Here is a 20,451-nt window from a genome sequence, read left to right on the forward strand (position 1 = left end):
GTAAACGGTCTGCAGAGTCATAAACCCTCAAAGTACACCCTGTAGCGAGTAAAACTCTAACACAGAGAAGACCTGTCTATGCTGCCCCAGAACGCCTCGTTGGAGACCAATCCGCAGACTTCTCCGCCTAAGACGACGGGACGCGGCGAGGCTGTGAGTCTGTGTGTGAGCACACACACAAACCCAGCCAAGCTGCGTGTGTGTGTGTGTGTGTGCTCGGGCTGGTTTCGGGCTGGGTTTCGCTGTGTCTCGCTGTCTCGCAGATGGCCACTGGGCTCACAGGGAGGGGGGGGGGGCAGGAGCTCCAACAAGCCGTTTAGGACAGAGAGTGAATACACATACTATACAGAGATGCTGTATGAGAAACCAATGTGAGTTTGGAAAATTGCACAATATAAATCTATTTTAGTATACCTCAACAATGGAATTATGATCAGTAGAAATGGCCATGACATGGGACCTTTAAAACAAATTATAACACAGGAGGAATGGTCAAAGGCTTGCTCCGTGGCTCAAACTCAAACAACGAACACACACTCCAAATTACTACAGTATAAATGGCTAACCAGACAGTACATTACTCCGGCTAGGTTGCACCACTTTAATCCTAATATTCCTGATACATACATTACATGTAACAACGTGAAGGGGTCGCTCTTTCACTGTATGTGGGAGTGCGCACAAATAATCTCCTTTTGGAAAAGGGTGTAGAGCTGATCAGGGTGGTTATCGGTAAAGAGGTACCTCTTGATCCTAAATTGTGTATCCTGAATATATACCCTCATGACTTTGTAACTTCCAAGAATGTAAGGTTTCTGCTCAATGCTTGAAACGGTGCATAGCTTGCACATGGAAAGAACCATCAACCTGTGGACTTTCTCAATGGCTGAAAGGGATGACTTTCTACCTTGCTCTTGAAAGGATACGTTTTTTCCTTAAAAACAAACTGGATAGGTTTTGGGAAATCTGGAAAACCTTTTACGACTTCCTGGAGCATAATGGTCTACACACAACATGATTGGGAGAATGAAGACACTTGAATATTATTTGGGCTGTGTTTCTATTTTCTTTTCTTCTTTCTTTCTTTTTCTGTTTTGTTTGTTTTGCTGATAGTACCTAAAGTCTGTCTTGTTTATTAAGTGTCATTTCTATGCATAAAAACTAATAAAGAGATGTTGAAAAAAACAAAAACTTTATGTAAAATGGTTTAGTCTGTTGGTTGCCAACCAAGAATGCAAATTTCTAAGAAATAGATTCTGACGCTTTGTGAGATGCTTAATAGAGTAGAAATTATAGAAAAATGATAAATACAAATAATAATAAAGAACATTGAACATGTACACACACACACACAGTAGGTCTATGATATTTATTACCCACCATTTTAATCTTTAACAATGTGTTTCATATTATAAACGTATATAAAAATATATTGAAAAAAACATTAAAATAGTATTTTTTGTAAATATCTATTTTTTAAAGTAATATTAAATAAATGTAGTTTATAAATATGTAAGTAAGTAAAACTATTTCTATCTTTAATATAGTAGCATGAAATTAAAATACTGAAGTAACGATTAGATGAATAAAATGCTTATATAATGTACTTAGATACATACTACCTTTGATCCTCTTATTCGTTTTTTTCTGGTAAATTTTTCTCTCCTTGTAATAATTTAACACTCGTAAAAAAGAGACATTGGTGAAAAAGTGGACCCTATGCAGAGTTATTGTACAGCAGCACCACCTGTTGTTCACATGGGGGACTACTGCCGGAAGACACCACCGGATGTTTGCCTTAAAATCGCGCGATATCAGGCCTAACGAGACTTCTGCTCGATCTTTCCTCACTGAACTTCAGGCAAGATGGTAGGTGTACAACCGATTGTGAATCCTGTAAAACTACAATCTATATGCATCCGAGCTCTAAAGTCACTATTTATGATAGCTGGCCATGGCACCCGACAATTATAACTGTTCACTCACCTTTCCGAAGGATATCTATACTGCCAGTGTCAGATCAATGTGTTTTTAAATGCAACGTATTAGCCTGAGCTATGGCCGCTCGGCTAAGCTAACCCTATACTTCAACGTAGTCTGTACCCATAGCTAAATATGATATTATTTTTAGTGTCATTGTTGGTCCGAGGGAATGTTCAGAAAATGCTCAACCGTTTTATTAAATTCATTTTTGTTCAAGGCATTTGTGCATTATTTTGAGTGCAAAACACATACTTAGCTTGGATGCTGTATCTCTTTTTCAGGCGGAAACCGAGATCAAGAAGAAGCGTACCTTCAGGAAGTTCACCTACAGAGGTGTGGACCTGGACCAGCTCCTGGACATGTCCTAGTAAGTGATGTTGAAAAAGCTTATGCAGATGTTGTTCAGCTGGAGACATTGCATTACCTGTTCTTAGTTACATTAGCTTGTAAACTTGGATCCTGCTTTCCCAAACAGTGTTAAACCATAGCTTAGTCAATGATAAAGTCTCATATGAGACATTTCTCAGATTTGCAAACTTGTGGTGGAGTGCTAACCTAGAGATCCACAATCATTACACTGAAACAGAAAATAAATTGTATCATTTCCAGATGTTCCATCCAAAGTGAATGTTATCAAGGTTCAAGGCTTTTATTGGTCATACGTACATAGCTACAGTGTAGTCATGACAATGAAAATCTTAGGTCACAGGCTCCTCCAACAGTGCAACACAATAAAACAGAAAAAATAGTGCAAGTAAATACAAAGAGAAATAGTGCATTTAGAGTCTATATACAAGTGATTGGAATATGATATATTAGATCCAATATCATTATACAATTGCTACCACATTGTCAATCTGCATGTCACAGAACACCTATTATTTTAAATATGGCAGAGCTTCTCATTGATCACATTGTCCTCTTTCTGTCCAAAGTGAGCAGCTGATGCAGCTGTACTGTGCCCGCCCCAGGAGAAGGATGAACCGTGGCCTGCGCCGCAAGCAGCAGTCCCTCCTGAAGCGCCTGCGCAAGGCCAAGAAGGAGGCTCCCCCCATGGAGAAACCAGAGGTGGTGAAGACTCATCTGCGAGACATGGTCATCCTGCCTGAGATGGTCGGGTCCATGGTTGGAGTGTACAACGGCAAGACTTTCAACCAGGTTGAAATCAAGGTGAGGGGTCTGGTGGGATGGAGAGAATGTGTATATTTTGAGACCTTACATGGACTTCCTATTCATCGCCTTGGCCAGATTCCTGCAAACGAATGTCATTTGCGGTTCCAACAAAGTTTGACTTCTGGTGGAAATTATACAGTTTAAAATGCATAATATTAGGTAGGGGTATATTGTTTTTGTTTATCTAGAGTAGGCTGTCAGATGTCAAAGCACCAAAACTAGTGCTTTTTGACTGCGCCTTGTCTATAAAGCCGTTATCACCCATTAAGTAATGTCAGGACAGTAGGCATATAATTGAAGTTGTGCACTGTTTTTTTTTTTTATCTTGGTTGTAAAGAATACTTTGCTGAACAGCAGTATGATGAAGATTGGGAACAGGCTACATTTGACAGGGAGAGTAACATCTTTCAATGATTCCATTATGTAAAAGGTGGTTGACACGTTTCTTTAAAGGGGACCTATCATGCAAAATGCACTTTTTTTTTATGTCTTTTATACATAAATATGTGTCCGGGAACTCCCAAAGTGTCAGAACATAAATCCCTCTCTTTTCCTCTGCGCAAATCTCTAAAAACGGGGGTACAACGGAGCTGATCCAGATTTGCCATCCGATATGACGTAAATTACATCATATCGGATGGTGGACCCACGGCACTATCAGAAACAATTCCTGACGTGTTTTGGACATAATAGTCTTTGTTTACATTAGCAAGCATTGCTAACACTCAGAGCTAAGCTGTACTGGAGAGAGCATGTGTAAGAAGCAGGATATAAAAAGGAACTCACCTTGTGGTAAACCCGCAAGAGAGAAAGCCTTTGAGCTCCATACTGTTTCAGAAATAATCCTTGCCTTTCATCACCGCAACATTTTAGACAGTATCTGCCAGGTCCCACATGAGCCGGCATAAGCTCCGCCCCCTCTATTTATTTATTTTTCAGTAAAAAAAAAAAGAAGCTTTATACCCAGAATCAGTACTTATGTAACAGGAAGTGAAATAGAGGGATATGAGGCATGGCTAGAATGGGTAATCTGTTTGGTTTTTTGACCAAAACACTTCATAGACATGTTTTTTACATATCGGAGACCTATGCTATTGCCTAAAAATAGCATGATTGGTGACCTTTTAAATTACAAAAGTTAAAACTACATTGTTGGAAATCGATGCATCACATACATAATCGTCAAGTTGAAATGGTTTTCAAAACTGATTTCTGGAAATGGGCGTGCCACACTGCGGACAGCTAATCACTTGACCAAAGAATGGCAATGTTTAAAATTGAGTCAACATCAAAGTTATGAGAAGAAAAGGATATTACAGGAAAAAGACAGCAGATAAAAACCTTTCCTACAGGAAGATAATCTAATAACATGCTAGTGTTTGCAACTGACTTTAATTATAAAGTTATATCTAGCTTTTTCCTCCTTTCTTTTCTTTTCTTTTTTTTAAGAGCTGCCTAAAGTTATATATGTTGTCTGTTAACTGTCATACTGTCAGATTATGATTGGCAACTACAACATCACTGTTCTTGCAGCTGTAAGTGCACAGCATGTATTTTGTTGCTAACGTGTTTCTCCTCTCCACAGCCTGAGATGTGCGGACACTACCTGGGCGAGTTCTCCATCACCTACAAGCCGGTCAAGCACGGTCGCCCCGGTATTGGAGCTACACACTCTTCTCGGTTCATCCCTCTGAAGTAGAAATGCTGTATTCTTTGTACAAATAAAACAAAAACTGGTTGTTCCACAAAACGTTTCTGATTTTCTTTTTTAAAGCACATTTTAAAATAACCGTTGGTTGCCTTGATAAACTATGGATTGCTTCCAGGTATCTGAAATAATAGAATGGGTTTTGCACTGTCGTGATGAGTAGGGCGATCCTGAAAGACAAAGCATTTAGCTCACCATGAGACGGCAAGAGCCATTAGGAAAATAATTTTTTATAAAGAACATGAAAATCTCATGCATGTAAAAGAAAAACCACAGTGTACATTGTACTCTTAACTGGTTAATTGATTATTACTCTACCATCATGACTTTTTGAGTCTTTATCTTGACGTGAAATCTGGTAAGAGTTATAAATGTCAAACATTTGCCAGAAATTAGGGTTAATAGGTGGTGTAAATAAATATATCTGGATATCGTTGTCTCCACCAGCCGGCCGTCACTGACCATCTCTGACGCGTCCGCAGAGCGGCGGTGCGCCCTTGAAAGAGTTCCAGGCTGTACTAACTCCAGCAGGCGAAGGTTCCTATTGCTTCCGATCTGAGAGTCAGCTACATTTTGTCTGGCCGCTCTGGGCCATGGATACAACCTTTAGCAGTTGCACAATCTGTTTATTGTCACCAAGCTAATAACATCAATAATTTGGTTAAAGAAACCGTGACCAGTTTGGTGAGTATTCTACTTTATTTCCGCTTGTTTTGTAGGCACGGTGGATTTAACGTATGTTTTTACAGAAAACCAGCAAACCGCTAGGTAGCTACTCGCTAGCTTCTAGCTAGATAGCTAGCTAACGGTAGTTAGCTTCAGAGCGAAATAACAGAAGAGATCTGTCATGTCAAAATGAAGCTTAGTGAGATATTTTAAAACATTGACACGGTTTGTTAGCTAATACTTCTTACAACGTAGGGTCTCATCATTCACTGCCAACTGTGACTTACGTCAGCACCGTTTAAAAATGTTAACACATGAATATGCCGGTGTTATTCCGAGTGTGAGTGAGTTGAAATCCGAGAACAAAGCTCTATTGTAGACTAGCTAACTGTTCACATTAACGGTAACGTTACCGGTGTTTAACTGATTAACCCAACGTATTTCTCCTACTCCTAGAATTAAAATGACTAGACTATAAAGTAACCCGCTGAGCCGCGTAGGGCCTTTCCATATAACGTTACATACTGCAGTGTAATTCATTCCATTTTAACATATTTTACCTAATAATACTGAGGCCATGTTAGGTTAAAGTTGAATGTTTTCAGGGAAGGAATTAAGCAGAATACAAACAGTAGGTTGGCATAAGGTTCTGATTACATTCACTTTAACAGATCTACATGTTGGTTAGTCTCATTTATAAATAGTCCCTCGCCAGTCTGATGTAGATATGTGCTGTAGGGGCCAGGTGACACTTTAACCTTTGATACTGGTCTTTGCTGAATTGACTCTTTAACTGAGGTATTTTGCTGGTTGTTGTATTTGTTGTGAGCTCTTAAGCGCAGATTTAAAGTGCCCCACCACAGCTTCATACTAGCCTGCCATAACTTCTTCACACTAACATAAGAAAGTCCTGTGGTGGAAGAAGTGCTAAAATATTGTACTGAAGTAAAATCATAACCACGAGAGTGTTAAAATAATAAAGTAACTGGTAAATAATTCAGTCAGATAAATGTAGTGGAGTAAAGAGTAAAATATTGTCTTGTAAAATGGAGTAGAAGTATAAAGTAGCATACAATTAAATACTCAAGTTACCCCAAAATTATACTTAAGTACAATACTTGAGGAAATGTACTTCAATACATTACATTACTGAGAATGGCACTTCAGTTATTTAGGTTGCGTGATTTGACCCATTGCTGTTTGTGTTATACCAATCCCCTACAACACTGAGGGATAAAGAAGGAATGTGGGATATTCTGTGTAGCTTGTCTGTCCGTTGCCTCAGGCAGGTTTGGAGACATATACATCCAACACATGAGAAATCTAACAGGAAGTATGATCCTTAATTGTCCCTCTTGTGTGTAGCACTGGCCATATGGCTCCATGTTTCTTAACCTTAATACACTTGAAAGTCTTGTATCGTGTTGTAGTCTGAAAACTATGGAAGCCTGTTTGCGCAAACCAGGCTTCCATAGAAAACTGATGTAACAGATAAATCACTAAAACTTTCCCCTAACCATGATTGTATAATGTTTCAAGAAAGGAGACTGACACATACAATAGTATATGGTCAAAACAAGCTTTCATAATGAGTAGGGGTGTAATGATGCATCGACTTGGATGTAATTCGATTGTATTATCAACGATCTCAAAGATTATATAATAATTATCACTATCAGTGACCAACATTGATGCAGAAGCAAAACATCACTAAAAATCATCATATTTCAGATAAACCTTAATTTAGAATATCCCATGGCACATTAGTAATACAATTGTCAAATAATACTAGTTCCTTTTTAAACGGATATATGTTATCATCTCATATTGATCACAGACCAGTGAATCTCTCTAAATTAAACTTTATCGACCAGCCTGCAAGACTTTGTGGTATAAGAAAATGTTTTATTGTGGTGCAAAGATTCAAAAAAGATTGTAGCATGATGATACATGTCATTTACACCCCCATATGAGGCTGTACCCCTGTTTACCCTTTTTGTTAATTTTCTAATTTTGAATAATCTTTATGCTGTACTTTGTTCACAGGTTCACAGAATAAGAGTGAGGTGTGTTGACCGGTGAATGCATAGAGTCAAGAAGGTTCAACTTTGTGACAATAAAGAGGGTATCTGGAAAATGTAGGTTCATGCTATAGCTCCTTTAATTGCTTTTATGCTTAGGAGGGTGGAGGAATACACATTTTCACCTATGGCATTCAAGGAATGCATATTTAAGCCTGTGTCTCTCTTACTATGTATTTCTAATGTCAACATCCAGCTGTGTGACCGTGAGCATGACGGCTGTGGACGGCCTTTCGGACAGCACCGAGGTGGTGGAGATGGAGGACGGTCCATCTCAGTTTTATGTGGAGAAACACTCTTGGGAGGGCCTCCGTGACATTATCCACTGTAGCAGAAAATACTCTGGAATGATCGCCAACAAGGCTCCTCATGACTTCCAGTTTGTGCAGAAGAAGGATGAGAATGGGCCCCACTCCCACCGGTTGTACTACCTCGGTAAGTCGATTGACGTGTAACCACTAAATAATATGTATTTTCTACTACTATAATACTATTTCTCTGTACTCTTTACAATAGTCCTTAGTCATGTCTTCCTGCTTTAGTCAGCAGGATATGATTGCCTCACGGACATATTAAACAATTACTGTGTCAGATTTCAGTTTTTCCACTGAGCAAATGCTTCTTTGTTTGTTGTTGTTGACATTTCCTTTTGTGTCTTTTCTATGTGCTTACCAGGAATGCCTTATGGAAGCAGAGAGAATTCATTACTCTACTCAGAAATCCCCAAGAAGATCCGGAAAGAGGCCCTCTTAGTGTTGTCATGGAAACAGATGCTGGATCACTTTCAGGTGATTTCCCTTTCTCTTCCTGTTCGTGCAGTGCCAGTACCAAACAGCACTGCGGGATATAGCTCACAGTTAGTTGTTATCAGCCGCGTTTAATACTTTGACTGTAACCTTTTTTTACTTTAAAGCAGTCCTTAAAAGAATCACTGTTTTTTTAAAACATGGGATATGATCAGAAACAATTAAGAAAGATTAAGCAACAATCTCATCTAACATGAATTAAATACGTCTCTGTCTGTCCTTCAATTTTCTCGAAACCCCTTCATCTGATTGACTTCATACTTGGCGGGTGTATTACTGAGTAGCTAAGGTAGTGCAGTGTCGAGTGCAACTCTAGAAGGGACATATTTATTAGAAGTGTGTTATGTACACATTTTTGTTGAGGGTTTCCTTTTAACTGTTACTCTGCCGAGCGGCATTCTGGGTACAGCTCGCTCTCCGCTGATGTGAGCTTTTGCAACGAAATGATGTGTATACTCTGTTAGGTGATGCAACTATTTCATGGCAGGTGTATTATCCTAAGACAGAGAAGTGTCAAGTGTAGAGGTGTTCGCATTATCGCTTTTCTAGAAAAGGAAAGAGCTGTTATACAGCAGGCCAAGCTACCGTCCCGCTCGGAACAGCCAGGTTTTGAACAGGCGCTGCACTAGTAGTAGAAACTATGAGAGGAATGTTTGCACTGTACAACCATTGTATGGTTATTTGATCAGTGGGGTCAGCTGAATGTGGATCTGCCACGTATATATCACAGTAATTAAACTGTCTATGGGAGCACACTAAAATGTACAGTGTAAACCTTGCAAACTTCTATAAAACACAATTCTTTAATCTAGTCTAATACTGTGCATCTGATTGTTTTTGCTTCTCTAAGGCTACACCGCACCAGGGGGCCTACTCCCGAGAGGAGGAGCTGCTGAGAGAGCGAAAGCGTCTTGGAGCCTTTGGGATCACCTCCTATGACTACCACGCCCAGACGGGCCTGTTCCTCTTTCAGGCCAGCAACAGCCTCTTCTACTGTCAGGATGGAGGCAGCAACTGCTTCCTCGTGAGTACACTGCAGTTTTTGAGTAGACAGTAACAATCAATATGGAATATGATGTAACCATGAATAAATAATACACCCTCTTTTGGTTCAATACGATACGTTCATAACATAATCACTGTTATCTGTTGGTTTGAATCAATATTGTTTTGAGTGCATCTTATGATATGAGCTTCTTTGCATTGTGTTTGTTTCTCCCGTAGTGCCCTAAGCAACTCTAAAAAGCTACTTAAATGGGCTATCAACCTTTCTTGTGGTGTTTCTCAGATTTTTAACCACCTTCAAATATTGGACTATATTTATTGACCTAGATGATACCTCATTTTCTTTGTGGGTTGACTAAGATATGATTTGAGTCTTCCCATATGTACAGTCATTTCCATGGTTGTACATTTTACCAAAAAACAGGAGACAGCTGAGCTTTAAGAATGCTTTCTGATGGAACCTCAATTTTCTCACCGTACCATTTTATTGGCTGTAAAACTGTCTACATTACAGACGATGCTTGCTCTTGTGTTTGCCTCGGACTAAGACTGTGTGTGTTGGTTTTAGCAGTCTGCTCCTGTAAAGCCTGTGGAGATCAAGACCCAGTGCTCAGGGACCCGCATGGACCCCAAGATCTGCCCCGGAGACCCCGACTTCATAGCCTTCATCAACAACAACGACCTGTGGATTGCCCACATTAAGACTGGAGAGGAAAGGAGACTCACTTTCTGCCACAAAGGTCAGAATGCAATATATAGCTTCATACTGTATGCAGGAACAAGCTCTTGCACTGAACATAGGGCTGTGAATTTAAAAAGATTGTTTTGATTTTGATATAAGATGATTTCAGTTTTCTCTATTTATTCATACTCATCTTATGCAACATGAGAAGAAAACACCATTAAGATGCCTTATTTTAATCTTATATTTAAGATAAAAGTGCACAGCATTCAATAATTACTAATGTCCAATAACACTACATTAATGAAAGCCTTTTTTATTAATTTTTGTTTCCAGGTTTGGATAATGTTAAGGAGGACCCGAAGTCTGCAGGTGTAGCAACGTTTGTCATCCAGGAAGAGTTTGACCGTTTCACCGGCTACTGGTGGAGTCCTTCAGCAGTGGAAGGTAATTCTTATGCCTTTAAGCCAATTTTTTTAAACATAAAGATTTGTTTTTAACTATATAGTTTGACCTTTAGCGTTTAGATAAGTTAGTTTTTCATTTGCATACGTACAATAATTACTGTATGCATTTGCCTTACATTTCTTTCCCCACCAGACCCTAGTGGAGGTAAAACAGTGTACCTGCTGTATGAAGAGGTGGATGAGACAGAAGTAGAGATTATTCATGTTCCATCTCCAGCACTGGAAGAGCGGAAAGCAGACGCATACAGATATCCTCGTACAGGTCAGTGTAACTCAGTGCCGGCCTTACAACACACACACACACACACACACACACACACACACACACACACACACACACACACACACACACACACACACACACACACACACACACACACACACACACACACACACACACACACACACACACACACACACACACACACACACACACACACACACACACACACACACACACACACACACGGCTCAGTCTATTTCTATCATTTGACATTTTCCCTATTTCTTTATTTGCAGGTAGCAAAAATCCCAAGGCTACCCTTAAACTGGCAGAGATCAAGACAGACCAGCAAGGAAGAGTGAGTCTTTCACTACTTTTCTTGTTTAGTTTTCTCTTCTCCAAAATGACAATAAGTAATCCTTATGTGTTTTTACCGTTGTGCTTTACAGATCTTGAGCACGCAAGATAAAGAATTGGTCGCCCCCTTCAACTCCTTGTTTCCTGGGACAGAATACATCGCCAGAGTAGGATGGACGAGTGACGGCAAATAGTGAGTGTGACTGTCAGATGATATTGTTTTTTAGGATTTAAAATTGTTATGTGAATGGACAAGATGGATCCTCTTGTTTCTAATAAAGCAGTTTTCTGTATAATGCAACCTTCTGAGTTCTCTCCTCTCTGTGTCCCTCTAGTGGCTGGGCAGTGCTTCTGGACCGCAGTCAGAGGAGGCTGCAGCTGGTCCTTCTGCCTCCAGCGCTCTTCATCCCGGTCACAGACGACCCGGCTCAGAGGCAGGAGAGTCTGGATGCCGTGCCCACTAACACACAGCCATACATAATCTACGAGGAGACCACAGACGTCTGGATTAATGTAAGTCTTTCCACATGGCACACTCTTTGATTCCCTTAAAGGTCTCCTATCATGCAAAATGCACTTTTTTTATGTCCTCTATACATATGTATATGTATGTCCCCGGTGTGTCAGGGAACTCAGAAAGTGTCAGAAAACAAAACCCTCCATCCCAAAATCTCTAAAAATGGGGGTACAACAGAGCTGATCCAGATTTGCTGCTGATATGACGTAATATCGGAAATGTGGGCTGGCTTTACGCCCACGGCACTATCAGAAACGTTGCTATCAGAAACAATACACACCGTTTTTTGGACGTAATATAGTCTTTGTTTACATTAGCAAGCATCGCTAACACTCAGAGCTAACCTGTACTGGAGAGAGTATGTGTAAAAAAGCAGGAAATAAAGAAAGGAACTCACCTTCTGATAAACCCGCAAGAGAAAAAGCATTTGAGCTCCATACTGTTTCAGATACGGACCCGGAATCAGCACTTCTCTAACAGGGCTGAAATAGAGGGATATGAGGCATGGCTAGAATGGGTGATCTGTTTGGTATTTTGAGCAAAACACTTCATAGACATGTTTTTTTATATATTTGTAAATATCTGAGACCTATAATATATGCCTAAAAATAGTATGATAGGAGACCTTTAAAACGACCTGTTTCTAATGAAAAATATGTTATTGTTGTGATTGCCTGAACATTTTTTTGAGAACTGATTATCCTTTTTCTCGCAGGTTCATGATATATTCTATCCCTTTATTCAAACGACAGATGATGAGTTTAGTTTCATTTGGGTAAACGAGTCTAAAACGGGTTTCAGTCACCTGTATAATATCACTTCCATGTTACAACCGGGCTGCTACCATTGGACGGAGGAATACCAACAGGTAGAGGGTAAGTTATCAGCGATGTTTCTGCATTTATTTGAAATGATTATATCAAGTGTTCGGTATGTCAAGAGCATGTTGTTTCTGTTATCTGTTTTCTGCAGGAGATTTCAAATGTGCAATCAAGGAGGAAGTTACATTGACCAGTGGAGAATGGGAAGTGCTGGCAAGACATGGTTCCAAGGTTAGAGTCCTTCAGTGTTCAATATATAGATTTGCAGGTGTTTAAAGTGCATTATCATTCTAATAATAATAATCATTATGATGATCTCAAGCCTACATGTAATATAAGGGTGTTATATCTGCATCAGAGGCCTTTCTTGCTTTTTGCCTTCTGTTTTTACATATTTATTGACCGTAATGCAGTCTTATTTGCATTTTTTTACGAGAATTAAAAACATATATAAATCTCTGCTCAGGGTCGCTGTGCTGCTGCCTAAAATTGGAGGACTAATACTCAAACAATTCCAGAAAATGCTACATTGTTCATCCAATGAGGACCAAACTGTTATTGTGACTGAAAAACACATAGTTTACCTCGTGTAACCTTTTACAAATTGTATTTAAATCCAGTGCGCTAAACATAAGTCACATTAACATATAGGTGATACAGAGTTTATTTCAAAGATATTTCAGTGTCTCCATCATCTCTTCACTTCACAGTATCATGGTTCTAATTCGCCTTAATGTTTCTGATTTTGTAGATCTGGGTGAACGAGGGATTGAAGTTGGTGTACTTCCAGGGCACCAGAGACACTCCTCTGGAGCACCACCTGTACGTGGTCAGCTACGACTCACCGGGAGACGTGGTCCGACTAACCAAGCCCGGCTTCTCTCATAGCTGTTCTGTTAGCCAGGTAAACCATTCATTTATTTTCACATGTCCAAATACGTTGACGTTTCTTCCTATCCAGCTGTTAATATATCCATATTAAAGTAAATGCTTTAGTAAAGGTATATATTGGCATGGTTAAAAAAAGATTGTATATTTTCCTCGATCAGTTGTGTGTTCTTTATGTCAATGTGAATTTTAGAGGTATGTGCAAAGTCTTATAGAACTAAATCCCAACAAGTGAGTTATAGCTGACAGACTTGGATTAAATCACCTTTAAACCGGAGGAAAGCTGTCAAAGCCAGGGATTGTTTGAATAGTCTGCAGTATTATATGGGATAAAGGTTCTCTGGCTGTCAGCTGTGCTTTACAACAGCAGCTCATGTTGGGCTTTTAAACCCTGATACTTGTAGAATGTGGTGTAGCATTGCAATGTCATCCTCTCCTCCCTCAGCCCTTCTGTTCCTTGTCAGTTATATATTTTACATAGTTTTGTATATTTATTATTTTCTCTCTGGCTTCTTTCACCCTGCAGAACTTTGACTATTTTGTCAGCCACTACAGTAACGTGAGCACGCCTCCGTGTGTTCACGTCTACAAACTGAGCTGCTCAGAAGGCGACCCACTACACATGGTACCGGAGTTCTGGGCCAGCATGATGGAGTCACCAGGTAAACAGGATGTGATGCAACCAAGAGCCACACGGTTGTTTTCTGATTATCTCGATATGTAGAGTTTTAACATTATTGGGCCGGTTTCTCCTAGTGAGCAGTTTGGCTGAGTTTGAAGGTTGCTTGACTGTCTGTGGATTTTATGTTTGGAATAATCAATAAAGCTCAGACTGTAGGGGAAAGTTGAGGTTTGTTTAATTAGATCAAGGACAGTCCTTTCGATCCACCGCGGCGTCCTCCAGACAATCCTGAGGGCATCCGATAATGTGTTGCACAAACACTTTCGTCATCATGAGCGATTTATGTCAGGGTTCATTGTCGGGTATGATTCTAAAAAAGAGTGAGGAGGCAAAACTTTAAAATAAAACATCTTGTTTAAAAAAAGTCTAGGGTTCACAGAGTAACTGCCAACGACGGTGTGATGACTTAGATGCTGTTTACACGAGAACGCAAACGGTTGTATCCGCTACTTTTCTCTTTCGTATAGCCCGTTCGTTCACACGAGGCCGTAACGGAAACGTGGAAACGGACCCCGCAAACGATAACGGGTCCCAAGGTGGATAGATCTGCAAACGGAACGCTCTGGGGGGCCAAACGGCTCCGTGTGTACGCCCTATACGATCATTTCCTGATAACGATGAAGCCATAGTTCCACCTCTCCCCAACTCTGCTGTAGCATGGTCAGTAGCTACTGCTAGTGCTACTGCTACTGACCATGCTACAGATGTTAGTGCAAAATCTACAGCTCCTCTACCACAACCATCAGCAACAAGTGGACATGGAGAATTACATGAACTACATGTTGCTAAATCCACCGCGGGGCATAAACAGAAGGGCAACCATGCTCGGGGGTCTTCTTCGCTGCTTTTGGTGTATTTTGTGGCGGACGTACAGCACACTTACAGGCCCAGCATATGTACTACAGCGTCTCCAGCGCTTTCGAGCGGTCTCGTGTGAACAGAATACTTTTTTGATATCGTATTCGGTTCGTTTGAGTTTCGTATGCATTTGCGTTTGCGTGTAAATGGGGTCTTAATTCCTTGTTGGTTCCAGAGTATAATTTTACTTTCCACAAGAAAATGTATCAGAAGAAGAGATGCACAGATTGTAATTTCCTTTTCCCGAAAATAAAAATTCAATAGTAGGTTCACAAAAAAACTTTCACTCTTACCTAACTTACATTTTCTGAAAAACTGCACCAAGTTAGAGGAACTTTTCTCACTTAAACACATGCGAAATAAAGTCCTCCCAGTTACCAGGCAAATAAAAATCCAACCGTAAATTAATTACAGTAAATCACAACTTACATTATTTTAACAACACAGTAAATGTCCTTCTGTCCTCCGTGGCCTATTTTTGCAGTATAAATTGCTCCCTTGTATTTTAGCTTTTTTTAATACACTAAATCCATCATATAGTTTTGCAGGCCAATTACCTCTTCTAGTAGTTGCCCCACAATCCCTGATAGTATGAGATCATGCTAACCTAATGATCACATTTGTGTCTTCCAGGTTGCCCGGGAGATTACAATCCACCTGAGATTTTTGACTTTGCAGGAAAGTCAGGCTTCCAGCTTTATGGGATGGTATACAAGCCTCACAACATGCTGCCAGGCAGGAAGCACCCGACTGTTCTGTTCGTGTATGGAGGCCCACAGGTTCGTGGATACATTCAGTTTAATCTGGATCTATGATGGGTTCACAATATATTACAAATCTGTTTTGTTTGGTTTATTAAAAAAACAATGTTTTGTGTGTGTGTTCAGGTTCAGCTGGTGAACAACTCCTTCAAGGGGATGAAGTACCTCCGTCTGAACACACTGGCCTCTCTGGGCTATGCTGTGGTCGTCATTGATGGGAGGGGTTCCTGTCAGAGGGGGCTTGAATTTGAAGGAGCATTGAAAAACAAAATGGTAAACTAATATAAGATGCATAAATAACTTCAGAAGGGAATTTTATTTGAACCAACAACAATAACACCAAGAACATAAGCATGATTTCCAGTTTAATTAATACTACAATTGTTCTATTGTGCTTTCAGGGTCAGGTGGAGATTGAGGACCAGGTGGAGGGGCTGCAGTACGTGGCAGAGAAGTTTAACTTTGTGGATCTGAGCCGTGTAGCCATTCACGGCTGGTCCTATGGCGGTTTCCTCTCTCTCATGGGGCTCATCCAGCGACCCAATGTCTTCAAGGTTAGTCCTTCAGCCCGTCTTTAACCCTTTAACCATACACACTCTTTCTGTCAGCGATCATTCTCTGCTGTGGAGAAGGGAGAAATAAAGCATTAAATAGGGATATTTTGAATCACCATGTAATGCACTTGAAACAAAATGAAGTTTGATCTCTCTAAACTGAACCTGTGATGTAGTTGCAGCTTCCATCCACATGGTGTCTGTGTTGTACAATGTGTTGGTTTATGGCCCTCATTCAGTCATCTGCACATCTATCCTTGTGCTAGGGGGATTGAAAGTGAAAACTTTATTTAAAAAAATGTCTATCGATCAGAGAACACAGAGAATATTTATATATATATTAGAGTTATACAGGAAATCTTAGCCACTAAGTTTCTCCTCTACCACGTTTTATTTTTTGCTTATCCTTCTGTCAAAATGAAAAAATAAATCCTGTATGATACTATATATTTGTTATCTTTATTTAACATTATTACATTGACTAACTGACTACATTGTGTTTCCCTGCCAGTTGGCTATTGCAGGTGCCCCAGTGACTGTATGGATGGCGTACGACACAGGCTACACAGAGCGCTACATGGATGTGCCTGAGAACAACCAGCAGGGCTACGAGGAAGGCTCTGTGGCCCTGCACGTGGACAAGCTGCCCAGCGAGTCAGTATACACACTCATACAGACACAATTCTCAATAGTTCAGATATTATTTAAACCAATGTAACCATACTGCATGTTCTGAGTAATTGCAATAGATATTGTACTGGTTCCATCACGACTGCAGGGGTACTTCCTAATTACCGTTAACTCTGGCTTCATATTTGTTAATAATCCCATCGAAGTCCTATCATTGACAGTTTTGTTTTTAACACACGTTGGGACGCCCTTCATTCAACAGAAATGTGTCTTTGGGCTCATTCTAATCTCTGAGCTCAAATGGTTCACAATTCTGAATCATTAGATCAAAGCAATGCTTAAAGAAAATGTGTCAGGCATGTACACGTAGGCCTGTCGCGATAATCCATAAATTGACTTATCGTACCTACGGACTTGAATGAGCCGGGCGGTGTGTCGCATTTGTTTAAAAAAGGTAGCGACAAAAGCAGGCAATACCACGCATTTTAAACTACACCTAAAACACAACCCACCCCATTCCGTTTTCCCAGCTGGTAGCAAACACGGCAGCTGGAGATGGAGAGCCCCCACCTTCCCGACAGTTTACAATCAAAGATGCATGTGTGCCCGACAATGCAAACATGTTGGTGTTCCTTGCTCGAAAACTTTGAAAAACAGATTTGGATATGGCCTGTTGAGGCATCTGGGTCTTTGTATGGACAGTGGACTGTACACTTGACTGTTGTTTTAAGGAGGGTTTTTATGCTTGTGAGACAATGTGTGCTCATATTTATTTGTAGTGCCAGTAGGCTCTGTTTTTAGTAACTGAAGGACCCTGGCGGCCCAACAAACAGCGTGTTGGAGCACTGCCCCAGAAAGTTGAAATGCTGCAGCTGCACACAAGTTCAGCATCCCAACTTTCTATAAATGTATTTGAACCCATGAAGGCTTTTCCTGTTTTAAATCAAAAATGAAGGGGGGTGCAACATGTGTTTTGTATGCCTTACCATTGTATGGAAGCGTATCATATTGTAACCATGTAATCCTTGTCATTACAGGCCCAACCGTTTGCTGATTCTCCATGGATTTCTAGATGAGAATGTGCACTTCTTCCACACCAATTTCCTAGTGTCACAGATAATCCGTGCTGGGAAGCCCTATCAGCTTCAGGTTAGCATTACAAGCAATATTTCACCCACTCACAAAGTTACCATGAAATATCTCCGGACATATACCTTCATCATAAATATCTGAGTTTCCCTTAAAAAATCTAGAAAACCATCTGAACATTTTTTTGTATTTTGGCTTAGAATACTAAAATGTTTAACGGTAGTCAAAAACAATGGATGAATTACTGTCAGGAATATATGTGAAGGGTGAGAAGATATCTTTCGAAGCAGTTTTTACATAATAGTCACAGAAAAGGTGTTTCAAACTGAACCTTTTGTATCATACTAAACTGAATACCTTTTGGGTTTTTGATTAACTAAACAAACATTTAAAGACATCACCTCTGACTTAGAAACTACGATTGACATTCAGTATTTTTTGACATTTTGTAGACCAATCAAATAATCTAGAAAAGGAAAATGAAAATAATCCTTAGTAGCAGCTCTAATTTTGTCAACCTGTTTAATTTCTCCAGGTTTACCCCAACGAGCGACACAGTATTCGCTGCCCTGAGTCTGGAGAGCACTACGAGATAATGCTGTTGCACTTTCTACAACAATACCTCTGAAATGAGACAACAAGGGAGAAGTGAAGTCAAGTCCCCTCTGTCCTCCTTTACCCCTCCAGCTCACCCCCATCTCTTCTCTCTCTGACTTCTGCACCCCAACCCTAGTCTCCACCTGTACACCATGTCATCAAGAAACTATCGAACACTCTGCAGCCAAACACTCTCTCCGGTGAACTTGTCACCTCACTATACTTCCCTCTTTTGCTCTCTCTGTCTCATCAATGCCCCCCCCCCTTCTGCTCTGTGTACAGTCTGGGGTATGGTTTACGAGCACAGAGAAGTGGTGTCTCACCCTGAAAGCTGAACAAAGACAAGGACACATGGAGAAATGTTTGCAGGCTGTGTCACATTGACTCATCGCTCACCCACGTCCTCATCTCTGCAACCATTAAGGGTTTTTGCCAAATGTTAAAGTGTTGCCCCCCCCCCCTCCCCGCTCCACTTGTTTTATTCACTTGAGTCATTGGTAGGAACGGGGTTACAGTTCACAGATAAAAAAGGAAATCTATACACGCAGACATGAGCTCACACACTAAACGTAATGTGAAATACAGTACAAGCACACACGTAGAATTGCAATATCCATACATACTGTGAGTCCGAACCTTGCAGTTTGTGTAACCATGAAGTAAAAGCGAGACTCTTCCTCTATCCACTTGTTTTAAGTGTGTGTGTTGTTTAAAATAAAATATTTTTATTCTTTTTTTTAAATGAGTGCTGACATGAGCTGGCCGCACATTGATATTTTTGCGTCGCTCTCTCCCCTCACATTACATTGCTCGAGATGTCTGCTTGCCTTCTTAACACATAATTTATATTTGCCAAAGTACCTCTTGACTCTTGATCATGCTGGTATTTCATTTTTTTACTGCAATAAAGACAACAGGAGGGTGAGCACTGGAGTCTTACAACAGCTTTGTACCACCGGAATACAATTTGTACATGATAAAGAATAAATGTATGAATCAATCACATGCTCTGTGGCTCCTGTGTTGTTCTGTTTCATGGTTTGCAGGATGCAACCAGGCAATGCTTTTAGGAAATGCATCGTATAAACTGTGTTTTCTTATGTTGCTATTCCCCTATAACCCATAATTAGACACCTACAATTATAGGCCTCCTCTCTTTCCTGAAGCTCCACCACTGCTGCAACATCACGGCTTTCAAGCACCTTGCTCTAGTATAGCAGCAGCTGCTTGATGGCCCTCTTGCCTCCTTCAATTAGCAGATAGCACAGTTGCTATGGAAACCTTTCAATGATAGGGTACTCCTCTCACAAGTGAGTGATGCCCAACCTTGATCTTATAACCACACACAGATCAGATGGGAGGCAGCTGGCCTTATTTAAATCACCTCAGCACAAAGGCCTCGGTGTGAAACATCTTCAAGCAGGTGATGAGGTATGAGGACATCTTGAAACTATCAGGAATAGTTCGACAAATGTGCTCCATGAAGCGTTAGCTAAAATGATTGACGCTCATTTCAGTGTGGTTAAATATGAAGCAACCGCAAAAAAGCAAGTTAGCTTAGTTTAGTATGAAGCTAACTCTATCAAAAGTTACAAAATAAAGCTCGCAACATTCTTTGTTTGCTTTTACACAAACACAAGTGTAAAACGGCTATTTATGTTGGTTACTGTGTTATGTAACTAACGTTGAGAAAAGCTCGACTGGTTACTCCCAGCCTCAGAATAGTAAAGAAATAACCTTCCCATTACCAATAATTAGCTTTAAAGGTTTCTGGTTAGCATTTTTTTTTAACTTTCAGACAGAGCCAGGCTAACTTCCGCTGATAGCTGTTCCCCAGTTCCACTTTATGCTAAGACAAGCTAACAGGTTGTAGCATCATATTTAATTATCAATAATATCATCT

The 20,451-nt window shown here is 40.2% G+C and overlaps 2 protein-coding genes across 3 annotated transcripts; both read left to right on the forward strand.

Moving 5' to 3' along the window:
* Positions 1-1,777: 1,777 nt before the first annotated feature.
* Positions 1,778-4,906, forward strand: rps15 (ribosomal protein S15). The gene is made up of 4 exons (XM_034137507.1): positions 1,778-1,869; positions 2,265-2,350; positions 2,919-3,153; positions 4,742-4,906. The coding sequence occupies exons 1-4, from the start codon at positions 1,867-1,869 to the stop codon at positions 4,853-4,855; spliced, it is 438 nt and encodes a 145-aa protein (XP_033993398.1). The 5' UTR covers positions 1,778-1,866; the 3' UTR covers positions 4,856-4,906.
* Positions 4,907-5,401: 495 nt separating this feature from the next.
* Positions 5,402-19,553, forward strand: LOC117488535 (dipeptidyl peptidase 9-like). 2 transcript variants are annotated; one of them, XM_034137509.1, is made up of 21 exons: positions 5,402-5,548; positions 7,577-7,668; positions 7,808-8,046; positions 8,287-8,399; positions 9,268-9,441; positions 9,991-10,162; positions 10,441-10,551; positions 10,705-10,833; positions 11,091-11,152; positions 11,244-11,344; positions 11,487-11,664; positions 12,384-12,543; positions 12,641-12,720; positions 13,241-13,393; positions 13,904-14,039; positions 15,551-15,696; positions 15,805-15,951; positions 16,080-16,232; positions 16,744-16,886; positions 17,900-18,011; positions 18,487-19,553. In XM_034137509.1, the coding sequence occupies exons 2-21, from the start codon at positions 7,613-7,615 to the stop codon at positions 18,577-18,579; spliced, it is 2,658 nt and encodes an 885-aa protein (XP_033993400.1). In that variant the 5' UTR covers positions 5,402-5,548; positions 7,577-7,612; the 3' UTR covers positions 18,580-19,553. The 2 variants fall into 2 exon arrangements, with proteins under 2 accessions (XP_033993400.1, XP_033993401.1); XM_034137510.1 differs by having other exon boundaries at positions 9,994-10,162.
* The last annotated feature ends 898 nt before the right edge of the window (positions 19,554-20,451 follow it).

Source organism: Trematomus bernacchii, unplaced genomic scaffold, assembly GCF_902827165.1.
Source record: "Trematomus bernacchii unplaced genomic scaffold, fTreBer1.1, whole genome shotgun sequence".
In the NCBI taxonomy this organism is placed as follows: domain Eukaryota; kingdom Metazoa; phylum Chordata; class Actinopteri; order Perciformes; family Nototheniidae; genus Trematomus; species Trematomus bernacchii.